The 19,075-nt window shown below is 37.0% G+C and overlaps 2 protein-coding genes across 2 annotated transcripts; both read left to right on the plus strand.

Moving 5' to 3' along the window:
• The first annotated feature begins 7,818 nt into the window (after positions 1-7,818).
• On the plus strand, positions 7,819-8,409 carry LOC142171961 (uncharacterized). The gene has a single exon (XM_075235692.1). The coding sequence runs from the start codon at positions 7,819-7,821 to the stop codon at positions 8,407-8,409; it is 591 nt and encodes a 196-aa protein (XP_075091793.1).
• A 6,250-nt stretch (positions 8,410-14,659) lies between these two features.
• LOC107831423 (transcription factor GTE7-like) lies at positions 14,660-18,381 on the plus strand. Its single transcript, XM_016659182.2, has 3 exons — positions 14,660-17,502; positions 17,597-17,798; positions 17,887-18,381. The coding sequence occupies exons 1-3, from the start codon at positions 15,973-15,975 to the stop codon at positions 17,967-17,969; spliced, it is 1,815 nt and encodes a 604-aa protein (XP_016514668.1). The 5' UTR covers positions 14,660-15,972; the 3' UTR covers positions 17,970-18,381.
• The last annotated feature ends 694 nt before the right edge of the window (positions 18,382-19,075 follow it).

The following is a 19,075-nucleotide window of genomic DNA, read 5'->3' on the forward strand; positions in this document are numbered from 1 at the left end:
TCCTCGGAGGTTGAGATCTTTTTCCTCTTTTCGTCCTTCGCCAGTTTCGGTTCTGGGATCGAAGTCTTCTCCTCACTAGATATGGGCCTCATGACAACATCTTTGTCAAGGCCTGTATGAAAAAAAATTAAGAGACGCTTTAACAAAATCACCAAAGATATGGAAAAGAATCTTACCATGAGTTTTGGCCTCCCATCGGCCGTTTGATAAATCGTGCCATGAGCGCTCGGCATACGTAGAGGTCAAGGCCAGGTCCCGAACCCAACTCTTGAGGTTAGGGATTGCACCGAGCATCCAAGCGACCGCTACATCACAGAAAAGGATATCAATGAGAAGAAGCAAAAGAGCAAAACAATAAATAGGAGCTAGCAGTGGGATTGTACTTACGCTTCATATTCCATTTCTCGGGAAATGGCATCTTCTCGGTCGGGATTAGGTCGGAAGTCCTCACTCGAACGAACCGACCCATCCAGCCTCGGTCCTTGTCCTCGTCTATGCTCGAGAACAACACTTTGGTAGCCCAGCGTTGGAGCTTTATTAATCCGCCTCGATAGAGGCGGGGACTGTATAACCTGATGAGGTGGTCGAGGGTGAAAGGCATCCCCTCGACTTTGCTCACGAAGAATCGGAGCAGAATAACAATTCGCCAAAAGGAAGGATGGATTTGGCCTAGGGTTATTTGGTATTGACGGCAAAAATCAACGACGACGGGGTCGAGGGGGCCCATCGTGAAAGGGTAAGTGTAAACACTTAGAAACCCTTTCACGTGGGTGGTGATATCCTCTTCGGGGGTCGGGATCACCACCTCTTTGCCCTCCCAGTTGCTGTCTTTCTTTACCTGCTTAAGGTATCATTCGGTTATCGAGCATATATACCTCGACACTGGCTCACATCAACCAGGAATCGACGAGGCTTTATCAGTTTTAAAGTCGGAAGTGAGAACGTACCCCCCGGGAACACACTCCTCAGGGCGCGGCTCCACCGGTGTTTTGTCGCCGGCCGGCTGCGATAAAGAAGCATTTTCCTTTTGAGGAACAGTTTTTGACGTTTTCGCCATTTGAATTTAAAGTTAAAAGTAGATGGGGATGATAAGATTTGATTTTCTAAGAAGAGGTTAGCAGTGAGAATCATAGATTTACAGATGAAAAACTTAGAAGATGTAAAAAGCTTTGGAGATTGGAAATCTGAAAGTAAAAGTTTGAAATGGTGAAGAGAGGATCTATTTATAGATTACACAACGACGGTTCAAAACTGGCGGTGGCCGACCATCGACTGACGCGCATTTAATGCCTTGGTAACTGTACAGACAGGACGTTTCGGTCACTTCCATCGCTTACGTCACGAGGATGATGTCATGACAGGTCGAGGTAGAAAAATCGAAGGCTCAATTCGTTTCTTGTCATTACACTTCAAAAAAAACGAGGGGACTATCTGTATACGGTTGAAGCCAGGGCGACCCGATTTTACTATTTGACCGAGACCAGGAGATTGCATCGAAGGGCGGCCTCGTAATGGAACAGACTAAATCACGAGGACTAGGTACCAAGTTCAGAACCGAGGTACCTGTCGAGATCTAGGCTAGTAGCGATCGAAGCCAAATGAGACAGACATCGAGCAAGATCAAAGATAGCATAATAACAGGGAGGCGAGATATCCGTGACTGGTCGAAGATCACGGCGTAAATCTCGGTGATTGGTCGAGGATCGTGGCGTAAATCTCGGAACGGATCAAATCATAAACGGTTAATTAGCTAATCATGGGATTTCCTTCTGTAATTAGAATTATACCATAAGTAGAACTCCTCTACTATATAAAGGGGAATGTTAACCATTTGTAAGACACATTATTCTCGCATAAAAAAGAATGTAACTTTCTCTCTAGCTTATACTCTCTTGTTCATCAGCTTGCTATATTTTAATTGTTCTTGCATCAACCAGTTCGAGGGTATCCCGACTCGAGGGCTGAGTTCCATTCTAACACTGGTTTGCTTTATTTTACAGTTCATTTCTGCTATTAATTCTCATATTTATCAATTGGTATTAAGTGAAATCACGTGTTCTTAGAGTCACACTATAAGTTTAATTGTTATCCAATTTCAAGGGTAAACACTTATATATCTTGAACTTCTTTGATCTGTTAGCTTTTGAAATTGAACAGATGAGTCCCACCAATTGTCCTTTCCTTTGTAATATATGATTATATATATTATATATTAAATGACTTGGATTTGGACCTTCAAACGGACTATTATGTTTTTTCGATTTTATTTCTGCAGTAGTTATTAATTTAAATTTTAAATTTTAATTAAGTGACTGTTCAGAAGTGAATTGCCGTTTACGAATAGTTCTCTTCTTCCTCTATAAATTCACCATCCCAGGAAGTGGCTAAATATTCTGCAGTAACAATTAACTTTGAGAAATCCTGAAGAAACTTGTCTGTTTTCCCCAAAAGAATACACAAACAATATTTCTTTAAGGATAGTGTATCATACACGCCACTAAGTATTCTTTCTCATTCTCTTCAATTTTTCTGGCATTGAATAATATACTGCATATGATGCAACAACAACAACGACGACCTAGTAAAATTTTACTAGTAAGGTCTGGGAAAGATAATGTGTACGCAGATCTTATCCCTATCCCGAGGAGTAGAGAGGATGTTTCCGATAGACACTCGGCTCAAGAAGACGAAAAGAGGCAATATATCAGTATCATCAATAAAAATCATAGAAAAACATAGCAGCATCTCAAGAACAAGAAAATAGATGAAAATCAAAATAATAATCGATAGATAAAGCCCGGCACTATGAGAAATGAAAGAGTGATGCGAACTCAACATAAACTACTAGCAATCTAAGACTAAACCCTAACAGACTAGCCTCACTCTGGAGCGCCGTAGAAATATGCACAACTACCTACTAAACTACAACCTTAATGCTCGACCTTTACAACATCCTATCTAGGGTCATGTCCTCGGTAATCTAAAGACACGCCATGTCCTGCCCGATCATCTCTCCCCAATACTTCTTAGGCCGCCCTCTACCTCTCTTTGTACCCACCAAAGCCAGCCGCTCACACCTCCTTACCGAGGCATCTGGGCTTCTCCTCTGAACGTGCCCGAACCATCTGAGCCTTGCTTCTCGCAGCTTGTCATCCATGGGGGTCACGCCCACCTTCTCTCGAATATCTTCATTCCTAATCTTATCCATCTTAGTGTGCCCGCACATCCACCTGGCTACTTTCATCTTCTAGATATGAGAGTTCTTAACTGGCCTACACTCAACCCCATACAACATGGCCGGTCTAACCACCGCTCTATAGAACTTACCTTGGAGTATCGGTGGTACTTTCTTATCACACAGTACTCCAGACGCTAACCTCCACTTCATCTATCCCACCCCTATACGGTGTGTGACATCCTCGTCGATCTAACCATCCCCTGAATAACCGACCCAAGATACTTGAAACGGCCCCTCTTGGGGATGGCCTGTGATTCAAGTCTCACGTCCACTTCCGCTTCCTATTTACATGATTACACGATAAACTTAAGTTAAAATACATATATTACCTAACTAATTCATGATTAAGTGATAAACTTTATATGAAGGACACATGCCATCACTCATTGCTTTAGTGCATGAACTAGGTCCGGACAAATAATTCCAGTAGAAGTTTAAATATTAAGTTCTGCAGTTTTATAAATCTTACATCGAGAGAACCAAAATTGCTTCCTCATTTACCTTCGTGCTCCTTAGCTCTCAGCAGTCTGTATTTAGAAGGCTGTCTTTTTCCCCTTTCGTTTGATTGTTATTTATGATCTAGGTCGTATTAGTTCTCCACCATGGCCAAAACAGGTGCGATAAATTAAATTGGTAAATAATATGGAGGTGAACGACTCGATTAACATTTATAAAGTTGGATTTTTATCCCGAGATTTTAATATTTCACAAAATAATTGAACATTGGCCACCGCCAACCTTAATACAATACGTCACAGATACAGATTTGGTCGTGTAAGAAGATTTTATTATTCATTTTGCTGCCATTTTATTTACTCTCACTGCTTCAAGTTCATTCATGTTTGGACATCTATTAGCAAACTTATTGGGCCTCCTCAAAACACACCACCATTTTGGACCTACTAAAGAACCATTCCTACCCTAACACTGACTTTAATTTGCTCCGAGTGAATATGCATATTAAGGAAATAGAAAGCGAAAAACCTACTATTTTTGATTGTTTCTGATCAGTATTTTAAAGGGCGGGCATAAGTCGGAGCGTTTTACATATGCCTCAGCGAGGCATAAGCCCCATGGGTATTTAATTTTTAATATTTTAAGAAATAATATAATTACAGTAAATACTTATAAACAGGTAAAATTGCATAAAAATTGAAGAAAACTATACATATGTGTATATATGCTCCATCCCAATAAAAAATTAGTCAAAACAATCTATTATACGCTACTTACAAGCCCAAATAACTTGAGTCGAAAAAAATACAATTTTTTTACATGGAGGAATAAAAAGGATGACTAACCTGCAATTTGAACTTTGAACTTGCTGCTATGAAGGAGAATAGAGTTCTCTTTGTATTTGTAAAAAAACAAAATATTGAATATCCGTTGCTTTTTGGGGATATTAGTAGACTACCGGACAAGATAAAGAACTGGGAAAGACCATAAATTAAGGTTTCAATCAATAAAAAATGTCTTGACTTTTAAATTTAATACATTTCAGTTCCGTTTTAAAATTTTTGAGTAACTAGTCTTAGGGTACGCGCTTTGCGCGTGTACCCATTTTAATGAGTACATAAGTTTAAGAAATCACTTAGATATTATCAACTAATGCGTTTGAGTTATAAATTAAGAATTTTAAAAATATAAGTTCTTAAAAATGATGAATGTTGACTCCATTTAGCTAGCTCAATAAAGAAAGTAATCGTGTCCCACTAAAGTCCGCAAATGCCTTATTGTGATTTGAGGACTTTTCTAGGAATATTTTATAATTGTTTTTGATATTTTATTGAGTTAATACTGAAAATAAACAAAAAAAAATACCTCTATCACTATTCTTCAAATATTTGGCAAATAATACTAATAAAAAAAATAATCTTTTGATCTTTTAGAGATTTGTGAATGGGGAGGTTCGTTTACATCTCTTATAATTTTGATAAGTGATAATCTAAAGTCTAAAAATGACTAATGTTTGGTTGATATTTTATAATAATTAATTAATTATAGAATAAATATAGGGACCTATCATTTGTTGGAACAAATGCGACAAAAGAAAAAATTAATTTATGACAAATCAAATAAAATATATCTTGTCTTTTGTTATTTCATCTTTATTGTTTTAAGTTTGCATTTTACCAATTTGACTCTTAATACTATATTATAACTGGGTTTGCTTTATTTTCTGGTTGCTTTTAGTACCAATGCTCTTTCTATGAAAATAAATTAATGACCTTAATTAAGAGTTTGTCAACTTGAAATTTAATTTTTCATAAATTTGAAAAAGAATTTAATAGGATTCTTTTGCGAATTAGTTATATAATTTAGAGACTTAACTATTTATTAACAGCATTAACAAAAATAATTTATTTTTTATTGATTCAAATTCTTAAATATAATCTCATGATATAAATATTTAACTATAATTATAATTTATCCACTATGAATTATGTGAAAAGGGTCAAAAAACTGATATAGTCATATTTGTTTTTTGAATTTTGTGTGTTTGCAAAACAATTAGTGTTATTGATTCTTGCCAACTACGTTTCTGATCTCTCTTTCTTCCGATCTATAATCTTTTATATTTTTAAGTGTAGTTGCTTGCTCTAATTATTAAATGCAGTTTTCAAATATTATATAAAAAATTTATTATTTGATGAAAAATAGCCCAAATTTGATATGAAAATGTATTATCTTTTATTTTTTATGAATCAAAGATAAATAAATAATTACAATTATATTGCATTGTCCAAATAAATAAATAATTTATATTAGATAATTTAGATATTAAATGATTTTAAATGCTTATATTAAGATTTCTTACATAGTTCAAATAAAAAATTCTCTAATAAATAAAATTTTAATTAATTTTGAAAAAGGGATAACTTTCTTAAGTGGTAACCATTATTTTTATAAAATTAGCACACTACAGTTAAGTTACATTTTTTAAAATAAATAAATAATTTATATTCAATAATTAAATAATAATTGATTTTAATTCCTATTTAAAATTTCTTACTTGGTTTTTTACATGGTTCAAAGCAATGACTAAATAAACAAACTTATAGCTGATTAAAAATGAATAACATTTTTAAAGCATTTGCCATTATTTTCCGTATGAAATTTGTACCTCATATACATGACACAAGTTTGCTTGATAATATATTTTGTTGTTGTACGTACTTTTACAACTTCCACAAAAGTAAACATGGGAAAGTAATATTACTCGTTTAATATTCTAAATATTAGGACTTCTTACCTAGTCCAAATAAGAAAAAGTTTAATGACTAAAATTTTATTTGATTTAGAAGTCCTAAATATTAGAAAAATATTTAAAATTATAATTTTGTCAAGTGTTAAATTTATTTTTAGAGGATAAAAAAGGTGAACAATATTTCGCTAAGGTGTTTCGTGCTTTTAATATAGTATAGTGAGTAATTACAAGTTGACTTTTGAGAATTTGGGTATTATATGAAGGACTTATACAATTATACAATAAATTTTGTTTTAATTTGAAAAAGTCTCTGGGGCTTACGCCTCACTACAAAAACGCGCCTCAAACGCCCGGGCTTACGCCCCGAATGCCCGAGCGTACGCCCCAAATTGTTGGGCGTATGCCTCTTGAGACTTTCGCCTCACACCATCGCACTAGAGTATTTTTGGTGCGTCTCGCCTTAGGGCTCGCCCCGAAAACGCCTTTTAGCCAAGAAGATGTACTAATAGAGTACAACAACTATAACTTGATTACAAGATTACCATTCAATAGCTACAGTTTCATCGGTCATATTGATTGGTTGATGAGAGTCACTTCATTAGCACGGAACGAGCAATCAATACCATTCAGCGCATTAAAGAAATAAAATCCCAATGGATGTGCATTTATTGATAATTGTTGCTAACCAATTTGAACTTCTTTTTGGTTTGAACCGATAGAAGAAAGTTCGACCAAATTTGCTGCTTGCAATATTCTATAACAAGACCTTTTGTCGTTCCAGTTATGAGTCAAGCTAAGAGTGCCCACCACATAAGATTCACTAGGACCAACTTTTCCAGCTGGGCACACATTTGGTCCCCAACTCCCAAGTCCCAGCAAAGCTATACTTTTTGTTAAGACTTGTATAATTATATTGTTATATGTTAATTGTATAGTTAGTGATGTTAGTTAATTGAAATTGAGTAGAGTTAGTTGTGTAGTTAGTGGTCAGCTCAGCATTATTTGTATCCACACATGTATATACTAGGTGTAGTAATGAGAAAGGAGTCAGATTTTCACTTTCTAATTTTTACTTTTATCTCTCACAAACTCTCTCTCATAGAATCCTCCAGAAGGACTCCATTGGAGCTCCAGATCGAGCTTCAAGCTCATCCTCAATGTCAAATTTAACATGGTATCAAAGCAAGGGACGCTCATGCTCGACTATCCATCATCGTCTCCATCAATTTTTCCCATTTTTTCCTTCCCATAATTCTGCTTTTCTGGTCTGATGGATTTTTTTTTTGCCCTAATTTCTTCAAATCGCAAATTGACAATCTATTCTTCAAATTTCTACTGGAACTAGTGTGTAACTCAACGAAATCTTACACTCATGGCCACATTAGATCAGGAAGACACATTTGCTGGTGTCACCGCTGCGACAAACTTTGGAATAGATCCAAGCGATCCTCTTTATCTACATCCGTCAGATAATCCTGGAGCGATGCTCGTCTCGGTTCCTTTTAGTGGAATTGGATATAGGTCTTGGAGACGCAGTGTTATGCGTGGTCTGTCCGTCAAAAATAAGCTTGGGTTTATAAGTGGAGAATGTAAACCACCAGAGCCTCAATCTCAGAGATTCCGACAATTGGAGCGATGCGACGATATGGTAACGTCTTGGATTCTAAATTCACTCTCTAAAGACATCGCGGACAGTGTGGAATATGCTAATAATGATGTTGAGTTGTGGAGAGAATTGGAGGATCGATATGAGCGGACTAATGGTGCTAGGCTATACCTGATCCAAAAGGAGATAAACGACTTGTCTCAGGGTGTGCTGGATATTACAGGTTATTATACTAAGCTGAAGAAGCTGTGGGAAGAACTAAATACTTTGAGCAAAAAGACTCATTGCAGTTGTATCTGTACATGTGGTGCCAAGGAGAATATGCACAAGGCCGAGCAGGACAGAAGATTGAAATAATTTCTTATGGGACTTAATGAAGTCTACACGGTCGTACGTGGAAGCATTCTCATGATGAATCCGCTACCAAATCTTGCACAAGCCTTCGCACTACTCATTCAGGATGAGAAACAGAGAGAGATCAAGACAAATAATCAAATGCTATTTGATCTGCTTCCCTAAGTGTCAACACATCAAAATCTGGTTCTTACAGAACAAATTATGCTGCCAATAACAGTTCAACTGGAGGCAATAAGTCCCGTCCATTTTGTGACTACTGCAAGAAGCTAGGACATACTAAGAAAAAATGCTACAAGTTACACGGGTACCCTCAGAACTTTGGAAATTCACACACTCAGAATCCAAATAGAGGACAGAACATGAACCAAGCTGAAAGGTTCAACAAAGGAAGGAGAATAGTAGCTAGTGTGCAGGGAACTCCTTATGAGGCAATGCCATTAGAAGATGGAAATGAGGTCGGGCAAGTCAACCTCTCTAAGGAACAGTATGGACAGATCCTAAAGTTGCTGCAACATTTTTAAATTGGAACAGGAGGAGAAAGCTCCAGTTGCACAAACTATGTCAATGGTGCTATGAACTTTGCAGGTATAATAGTATGCACTTCCTCTATTGATTTTAGCAAATTGTCCTGTGAGTGCTTCAAAAACAAGGCAGACTCTTGGATATTAGATTCAGGAGCATCTAATCATATGACCTTCAATATGTCCTTATTAACCAACATTGTAACCTTACCATATCCCTTATTGGTAGTTCTTCCAAACGGATATAAGGTAAGAGTAACACAAATTAGAAGTGTGACAGTGTTCCTAAGATCATTTTGCATAAGGTTATGTACATACCTTCCTTCAAATACAACCTCATATCAATTCATTCATTAACTAGTTTAACTCCTCATAGCATAGTTGCCTTTACTGATAACATCTGTATTCTGCATGCCCCTTCAATAAAGAGGCCTCTGAAAATTGGTAAAGTGAGTAATGGACTCTATCTCCTCTACCCAAGGTGTCTCAGGAACAACCATTCAGAATCAATTGTAAATAGTTCAATTGCTAGTTCTGTTTCTTTCAATTGTTGCACGCACAACTCACACTGTTTTCATCATTCCACTGTAAATAGCTCATTGTCCAGGGATAATTGCACATCTCATTCAGCTGTAAATACATGTTCCCCAAATAATAAAGTGCAACTCCCCATTGTGAATAGTATCAATCCTTCCATTCCTTCAAGTAATGACATAAATGTGTTGTGGCATAACAGACTGGGTCATGTGCCCTTTACCAAGATGAAGGGAATATCCAGTATTCCAGCATCTTTCTCACCAAAACAACCATTTACCTGCTCTGTCTGTCCAATGGCAAGACATGGGAGATTACCATTTCCAAAACAATCCACTAATTCTACCAAGATCTTCCAACTTCTTCATGTTGATCTCTGGGGTCCTTACCATATGCCAACTTATGACAATTTCAGATATTTCATCACCATGGTGGATGATTACAGTAGATCCACCTGGACTCACCTACTAACCAACAAAAGTAATGCCCTACAAGTCATCAAAAACTTTGTGTCAATGATTGAAAACCAATTCAATACCACTATCCAATATATAAGGTCAGACAATGGCCTAGAGTTTAATAATACAGAAGCAAATCAGTTCTTCCTTTCTAAAGGGATTATCCACCAAAAGACATGTCCTTATACACCACAATAAAATGGCATAGTGGAAAGAAAGCATAAGTACCTATTGGAAACAGCCAGAGCCCTCTTATTCCAGTCAAAATTACCTCTAAGATATTGGGGTGAATGTATCCTATGTGCAACCTATATAATAAATAGACTGCCTTCTTCTCACTTCAAGGGAAAGTCACCATATGAACTATTACATAACAGAAAACCTACCTACTCTCACATGATGAGTTTTGGGTGCGTGTGCTATCCTACAGTACCCAAGGTCCACAGAGATAAATTTGAACCTAGAACCACACCACATGTTTTTGTTGGATATCCCTTTGGGGTAAAGGGATACAAAGTGCTCAGTCTGGCCATCAAGAAAACACATGTATCTAAAGATGTAATTTTCAATGAAAATATCTTCCCTTTTAGTATGTCTAAGGATACTGCTTCATTTCCCTATGTCATTCAATCCATTCCTTTTATTGATCATATGTCTAGTGAGAATGAGCAAAGTTAAACTAGTGAATCAAATGATCAAGGGGTTTCAAATGTCACACATCCAGATTTGTCATCTGATCCTTTATCCCTTTCCCCCAATAACATAGATTCACTTGATTCACATACTCCAGAAGATCCACAAAATGACTCACCAGTAAGATATATTAGGAATACCTCACCTGAACATGTCTTGGCACCAAGGCAATCTCATAGAACACACAAAGTTCCCACATACTTGAGGGATTATGTTCACAAACTACCCCAACTGAAACCAAATGCCAAAAACACTAATGCCTCTCTTTCTGTTAATGCCTTATCCTCTCCTCACATTCACATATCTACTGAGAATCTAAATCAGGATAATCAGTGCCCTGTGAGAAGCACTTACAGTGACAAAGAGCCTAACTCATATGAGGAAGCAGCTATGTATCCTGCCTGGCAAGCAGCAATGACACAAGAGTTTGAGGCATTGCATGCCAACAACACTTGGGAGCTAGTACCATTACCAGTTGAGAAACAAGCCATAGAGTGTAAATGGGTGTATAAAGTGAAGCATAAGGCAGATGGCAGTGTAGAAAGGTTCAAGGCCAGGTTAGTGATAAAGGGATATACCCAACAAGCTGGAATTGATTACACAGAAACATTCAGTCATGTGGTGAAAATTACAACAGTAAGAGCTCTCATAGTTGTAGCAGTCAAGAAAGGCTGGGATATATTTCAGTTAGATGTGAACAATGCCTTTCTTCACAGAGACCTCCATGAAGAGGTGTATATGGAAGTGCCACAAGGTTTGGTAGTAGACAATGGACATCTAGTATGCAAACTCAAGAAGTCCTTGTATGGCCTCAAACAGGCAAGCAGACAATGGTATGCAAAATTGAGTGAAGCATTATGCTGTAAGGGATATACCCACTCTATGTATGATTATTCACTTTTCTACAAGAAGACAACTGAATCAACAATATATGTGGAAGTATACGTAGATGATGTAATACTGACAGGAACAAACAAGGAGGAGATAGAGGAACTGAAGGCATTTCTACATGAAAGTTTCAAGATTAAAGACTTGGGTAAGCTCCACTATTTTCTGGGGCTGGAAATATTCTATAAAGCTGATGGAGTTGTAATTTCACAAAGAAAGTTTGTGCTTGATTTGCTAAAAGAGTACAACTGCATAGATTATAGTAGCCTAGCCTCTCCACTTGATCCAACGGTGAAGTCGAAAGCTAAAGAGGGGACTGCATTAACTGATCCCACCTATTACAGAAAGCTGGTTGGGAAATTGAATTTTCTCACCAACATAAGAATAGACATAGCCTACAGTGTACAACATCTTAGCCAATTCATGCAAGATCCAAGAGAACCCCACTTGAAAGCAGCCTTTCACCTGCTTAGATACTTGAAGGGTGGCCCCTCCATGGGAATATTCATGTCACATGATCCAAACTATAATGTTAGAGCCTATTGTGATTCTGATTGGGCTGCTTGCCCAGACTCAAGAAAATCAGTGAGTGGTTACTTAATTCTATTAGGGAACAGTCCTATATGCTGGAAATCTAAGAAACAAGAGACTATTTCATTGTCATCAGCAGAGGCAGAGTACAAGGCACTCAGAAAAGTAGTAGGGGAATTGGTGTGGCTGTGCAGATTACTTGAAGAGCTCAATGTGTCCTTTGGTAAACCAGTAGAAGTCTTTTGTGATAGCCAATCAGCTCTACATATAGCAAGAAATCCTGTGTTTCATGAGCGGATAAAATACATAGATGTGGATTGTCACTTTGTCAGAAGCAAGCTACAAGAGGGACTGATCTCACTTCAGCATGTAGCAACAGACAATCAGTTGGCTGATGTCCTTACCAAGGTTCTAACAGGAGTGAAGCACTCAGCAATTTTGAGCAAGTTGGCAGTGTACACAACACCTCCAACTTGAGGGGGGTGTTAAGACTTGTATAATTATATTGTTATATGTTAATTGTATAGTTAGTGATGTTAGTTAATTATAATTGAGTAGAGTTAGTTGTGTAGTTAGTGGCCAACTCAGCATTAGTTGTATCCACACATGTATATACTCGGTATAGTAATGAGAAAGGAGTCAGATTTTCACTTTCCAATTTCTACTTTTATCTCTCACAAACTCTCTCTCATAGAATCCTTTAGAAGTACTCCATTGGAACTCCAGATCGAGCTTCAAGCTCATCCTCAATGTCAGATTTAACACTTGCTTAGACCTCGTTTGCAGAAGAGTAACCAGCGTAATGCGCAAAGGTGCGACAAAGGAGGATACATGAAAAAAAAAAACAGGGTAATAAGATGCGACAGAGGTTCAGCGTTTCACCTGTTCTTTCTTTTCCTTTCCTTTACTGGGCTTCTCCCACCGAAATAATTTTTTTTAAAAGAATCTCGTTGCACAATTTGAAATAAACGAAACTTGTTGGAAAATATTGAGTTGATGTTTTATTATTTTTAATGGCATCAAAAAAGAAAAAAGAAAAAAAACATCTAGAGAGGCATCTCATGAGTCCATGACTTGGATCGATTAGAGTTCTAGTAGATATCATAACTCAACTCTAAATGTAGATGTAGGTTTAAATCTCAGTCGTTTGGTACATATACTAGTTTTGCTAGCGTTATCACAAAAAAAAAAAAAAAAGGGATTAAGTTGTGAATAATTAAATATCGTTGATGAATAAATTGTTATGCAACGAATGATAATATAAAGAATATTACACAAGAATTATCTCTTTAAGAGCATCTATGTCTTTAGATTATTATTAGTATTTAATATCACATAACAAACGTTGTGCTTACGCATGTGGATAATCAAACATGCATTACTATCTAGCTTTTTATTTTTATCAGGCGATCTATGCAAAGTTCTATGCTTATCTTTGCCAATATAGTCAGCCGAAGTAGTCTTTCCCTCTTCCCTCCTTATGTCCACTAGGTGTACATGACGTTCGGATTTTTTAATTACCAAATCAAATCAATTATATCGGATTATTAAATTTAAATACCAAATCAAACTAATAAAAGTCAATTTTTTTAATCTCGGATTTTCGAATTTTTTTTGTTTTTTCCTCATAAAGTCTTCATAGCACAAAACGTAAAATTTGTGCTCCAAATATTTCTTTAATCCTAATAAGACAGAACTATATAAGGTGTTTTTCAATAAAAATAACATAAATATGAGATGAGTCATAGCATTGTATTAAAATATTCAACAATAAAGATAATAAACCGCATAAAAAAAATATTACTATTAATAAGCCATAATAAAAACAAACATAATTTAAAATTATGACTAATAAGTACTAGTATTATTTACATGACTAACCACTAAAAGAAAAATAAGTTATACATTTTATCTAAACCATGAAAAAACTAAAAAACTATATATCCAACACTATTTTCATTCATAGTACAATTGAATTGAATATTTTTAATTAGCATTAGTATTGATTTGATTTTGGTTTAGGATTTATTTGAGTTACTAACATTTATGGACTATAAAACTTATTGGAGCATCCAAAAATTATAAGTCCAAGCTTGAAATAATACGTTAAAAGATAAAACTATGAAAAAGCTTAAGAAATATTTATAAACTACACTACCATAAATATTTTTATGTATTAACTATATTTAAAACTTCTATACATATAATATCCGGTTGGTTTGATTTCGATTTGACTTTTTTTAGTTAAAACAAAACCAAATCAAATATGGTCGGATTTTTTTTGTAACACCAAACCAAATTAAACCAAACTATAGTCGAATTTTTTTTTCGATTTGACTCGAATTATCGAGTTGGTATGATTTGTCAATTTCATTTACACACCCCTAATGTCACCTTTCACAAAATAATGGGATGCACATGTGGACTAAATTTTTAACGGTGGTGACCTGGCAACGAAAAGAAAGAAAAGATAATCCTCTGATTCTAGGCCGGTACAAAATTCCGCTACATCACCGCACATCGCAATAGATATTTTCGACGGTCCAATGGGTCCCATCCATAATACGTCATCACGTCCAACCTGTAAGGCTCCATTTTTTGCCAACCAAGAGTCATTTGGACATACAAATTTTTTTTTCTTTTTTTCAATTTTTTTAAAAAAATAATGTTTGCTTATCAAAATTTTATAATTTTTTCAATCTCACTTGAAAATATATTTTTAAATTTAAAAAACTGGTGAGAATCAATTTTTCAATTAAAAATGGGAAGGTTGTTAGTGTTTAGTTGCAAAACATATTGAAAAAATGACATTCAAATATGTTTGCAAAAATTATAACCAAACACAATTTCATCTTCAATTCAAATTTTAGTGAAATTTTAAATTTGAAAAAATAAAAAATGGAATTCATGTCCAACCGCCTGCCAAATATACTTGAAACCAAATTCCCGAACCAAAATTTAACTAGCGTTTGGCCATAGATTCCCAAATTTATTCTGAAAAAATTGATTTGGGTGAAGTTTGGTTTGAAGATGAAAATGCGTTTGGACATCTGTGTTGGGTGAAGTTTGGTTTGGAAAAACATGAAACATGACTTATACCCACAAGTTCTAAAAACTATCACAAATACCCAACAGTACCATTATCAATAACATTCATTATATTATCGCAAACCATAATCCTGAACATATATAAATTTGATACAAAATTATCATTTTTATAATGAACTACATGATACACTATCATATGACCGAGAAAACGAAGCAACATCGTTACAAAATAACAAATGGTGGGCTCTTTTATAAAATACAAAAGTTTGGAGTAATTTTTAAAAAAAACAATAGTGATATTTTGGTCCAAAACCAGCTACTGGTTTTGGGATTTGGAATTTGGCCAAAATATAGGCAAAATCTATGGCCAAACATGTGTTTGCCAAATAAAACCCAAGTTTATTTTGACAAAATCTATAGCCAAACGAGTCCTTACTTTTCCCACCAAAAGGAAAACACAGTTTCCTCAACAGCTTTTATCTCTCTCCACGTGTACGTAACGTAAATCTAGGCCGTCCGTGACAGATGGCAAGGTTAGTATGTCGGGCAGCATATATGATGAAAATCTCAACCGTGTGATTTAGAATAAAGGGCTCAAAAACTGCCCGAAACAGAAAGGGGCAGATCTTGTTGTCTTTAAGAGGAGATCGTGGCCTTCACATTTTTCCTCGTTCAGGTTAAAGAGAGGGTCTTGGAAACCCTCGCCTTTTCTTTGCTTCTTCTCCACTTCATTCCGCTGGGGAAAAAAAAAATTCCCTATGGTTTCTCACTTTTGATCTTCCGGCCGGTGCAATTGAATTTTCCGTTGAAATGATGGGCTCCCGCCATTTCCTCGCCGGAGATTAGTTGTCGGAATTTCGAAAACCCTTATATGAAACCTGTAAACTTCTATGGCATCGGCCGTTTTACCGAGCAGAAATGAAGCGCACTGGGATGTTTTTATGAGGAAATATACAAGTAATTCCACTGCTCATTCTCAGCTCAACAGCCGGTTCAACCCTAACCCTAACCCTAACCCTAACCCCAATTTTAACCTTAGCAGACAAGTCCAAAATGTTTCAGCCTTACCTCACCTCCGGCAAGGCAACGAGCCATTGCCTAGGGCTGTTCCGTCGCCGGCGGTGGAAACGGCTAACACTAATGTGCCGCCGTTCAGTTGGAAACCAAATGCTGTTCATGATCTCAGCGACTCGTTTCACAGAGAGTACGTGACTTTCAATTTGGCTTCTTATTCGAGAAGAGAGTTGAAGGATCTCAAGAAGCGGCTAATCTCTGATCTAAATCGGGTCCGGGGCGTTCTGAACAGCATCGAATCCCATGATTTCGTCTCCAGGACGTCCAGAGAACTCGTACAGCCGACGGTAGCACCAGAGCTTCAGCAGAACCAACCGGCATTGCCCCCGCATCATGAGAAACCTGGTGGAAAGAGCAAGAGCAAGAAGCTCTCTGGACAAAAGCGAGCTTTAGCGGCATTAGCATCGGGGAAAGAACCTAAGCGGCAGCCAGTGGTCGAAGGGGATAAGTTTTTTGTAACTCTGATGAGGAAGTGCCGGCAGATATTGGCGAAATTAATGAAGCATAAGAATGGCTGGGTGTTTAATACACCAGTGGATGTTAAGAGCCTGGGACTTTATGACTATTTTGATATCATAAAGCACCCTATGGATCTCGGAACTGTGAAATTAAGGCTGGACAGGAATGAGTACAGAACGCCACAAGATTTTGCAGCTGATGTGAGACTGACTTTCAACAATGCCATGACTTATAACCCTAAAGGCCAGGATGTGCATGCTATGGCTGAAAAGTTCCTAGTTGACTTTGAAGAGATGTTTAAACCAGCTTACAAAAAGTATGAAGCTGAGCATCAGAAGGTTGCAACTATTATGCAGGTGAATTGCCAGAAGAATCTGTCTCAGCCTGCACTAATTCCGCCACCAAATGTGTTACGTGGACCATTGCCAGTTACAAAAAGATCAGACCCTGAGCGATTGCATTCCACATTGTTGAATCAACACCAATTTCAGGTACAGAATTTGAGTGCACCACCTGCACCTTTTTTTGTAACCCCTGCAGTGAAAACTCCTCCACAGCAGCCTGTCATTATGCCTCGCACAGCTAAATTGCCCAAGCCTAAGACTAAGGATCCAAACAAAAGGCAGATGACCTTTGAGGAGAAGGCAAAGTTAGGGGTTAACTTGCAGAATCTTCCACCAGAGAAGATGGGTCATGTGGTGCAAATTGTGAAGAGGAGGAACCCTAATGTGGCACAGGAAGATGACGAGATTGAGCTCGACTTCGAGGTCCTTGACAATGAAACGCTATGGGAACTGGATAGATTTGTAAGTTACCATAGGAAGGCTCTGAGCGCAATGCAGAGACAAGGAATCACTGAAGATGTTGCTGCCACACAGCTCAACAAGGTAAGCATAGCATTTGGAGTTTTCATACATTTGTTAACTAATCAATATTATTATGCCTCATTTTCTGATCACCCTGTTGGTTCTGTGATTTAAGTCGCCTGAGAAGGCACCAACACCAGAGCATGCAATGCAGAAAAACAAGAAGGGGGACATTGGGGAAGAGGATGTTGATATCGGGGAGGAAATACCAGTTGAAAACTTTCCTCCGGTGCAGATTGAGAAGGATGCCCCATGTGCAAGTAGTGGGTCAAGCAGTTCTAGTAGCTCAAGTTCTGGCAGCGATTCCTCTTCCAGTGGTAAAATTCTGATATTTCTTTTTTTTCGTCATTCATTTTGGTAAATCGGTATGATGTATTATTTACTCTTGCCATGGTAAATTTGCAGATTCAGATTCAGGAAGTTCGTCTGAGAGTGATTCTGATGAGGATAGTGTACAGTCACCTTATGTTGAAGCAAAAGAGATATAAGCCATTTATGGGTTTGATTAAGAAATGTCGGTGCTGCTGGGTTTTAGGTCAATTGAATAGTGAATATGGTGTTTTTGTATTAGGTTTTTTCCTTGGCTGGTTTTTGTACATCTGTTTTTGCAGCAGCTCAGAAGATGATCATAGTTTGGCTGGGTTTGGCTTTTTGGAATTATGACTAGCTCAAGATTAGGAATTGAGAGGTTTTAGTTAACTTCAGAGTAGATGTTACAATTGGGGACTGACAACAAAGATTTGGGTTTATTTTTTGCTTGTATACAGAAAACCACCTGCTGATTTTCAGTGTTTAGGGAGGATAGGAGTAACTTGTACAGTGAAGACATGACTGAGTTTACGAAACAAAGTTGTAGTCTCTATTGACCCAAAGATGAAGAAATCTCTCGTTTGGCTCTTCTATTTGAAAGCTTGTTATTTCTCTAAAGCTTTTGTTTTGAGTTTCTTCCTTATCCCTAGCTCTGCTGAAAGGAATACCATTTCACCCTTAAATTGGGCCACTATGGAAAAACAATTAGCACAAATTTGAAACAGGCAAATCAATCAAATATTTGATTAAAGCAGGATAGCGACCTCAAATGAAAGCAAAGAGAAGGCAAATGCTTTTCACCTCATGAACCAAGTAATTGCCAATACTAGAGGGTGAGGTGACAGCTCCTAGAACTGATTCAATGGCCACAAGGTCCAACTGATAAATTAAAACTCAAAATTATGAGGCACACTAGTAAAACATCGGTAATAGAGATTCTTTGCAAAGGAAAAAGATAATACTACTATAAATAGTGGAACCTGCTACCACATGAAAAGATAAGCTTCCTATGCCTACTCAAAAGGCTCCTGTAGTCCTGTTGTGATATTATTGCATCAGAAATTTGCTACTCTGACTCTAAAGGCTTTTGTAGTGTTATTTAATCGTTCAGAAAGAGGGGAAGTGCTAAAACTGCTAGGATTTACAGAAAGAGAATGTCATCCCCATAGGCAACATCGTAAATACAAATGTCTGATTCCCTTATTAAAGATTAGGAGTCGATTGAGTGGCTGCCTATCCCAACAAAGATTACTATACACTAGAGATCTTGCAACAGCAAGTTGGT

The sequence above is a fragment of the Nicotiana tabacum genome, chromosome 17 (assembly GCF_000715075.1).
Source record: "Nicotiana tabacum cultivar K326 chromosome 17, ASM71507v2, whole genome shotgun sequence".
NCBI lineage: Eukaryota > Viridiplantae > Streptophyta > Magnoliopsida > Solanales > Solanaceae > Nicotiana > Nicotiana tabacum.

Excerpts from the sequence above, each read along its gene's own strand:
- LOC142171961 (XM_075235692.1), top strand. The coding sequence starts at position 7,819 with ATGGCCACATTAGATCAGGAAGACACATTTGCTGGTGTCACCGCTGCG.
- LOC107831423 (XM_016659182.2), top strand. The coding sequence starts at position 15,973 with ATGGCATCGGCCGTTTTACCGAGCAGAAATGAAGCGCACTGGGATGTT. Across the intron at positions 17,503-17,596 it reads CTGCCACACAGCTCAACAAG|TCGCCTGAGAAGGCACCAAC; the intron begins GTAAGCATAGCA and ends CTGTGATTTAAG. Across the intron at positions 17,799-17,886 it reads CAGCGATTCCTCTTCCAGTG|ATTCAGATTCAGGAAGTTCG; the intron begins GTAAAATTCTGA and ends GTAAATTTGCAG.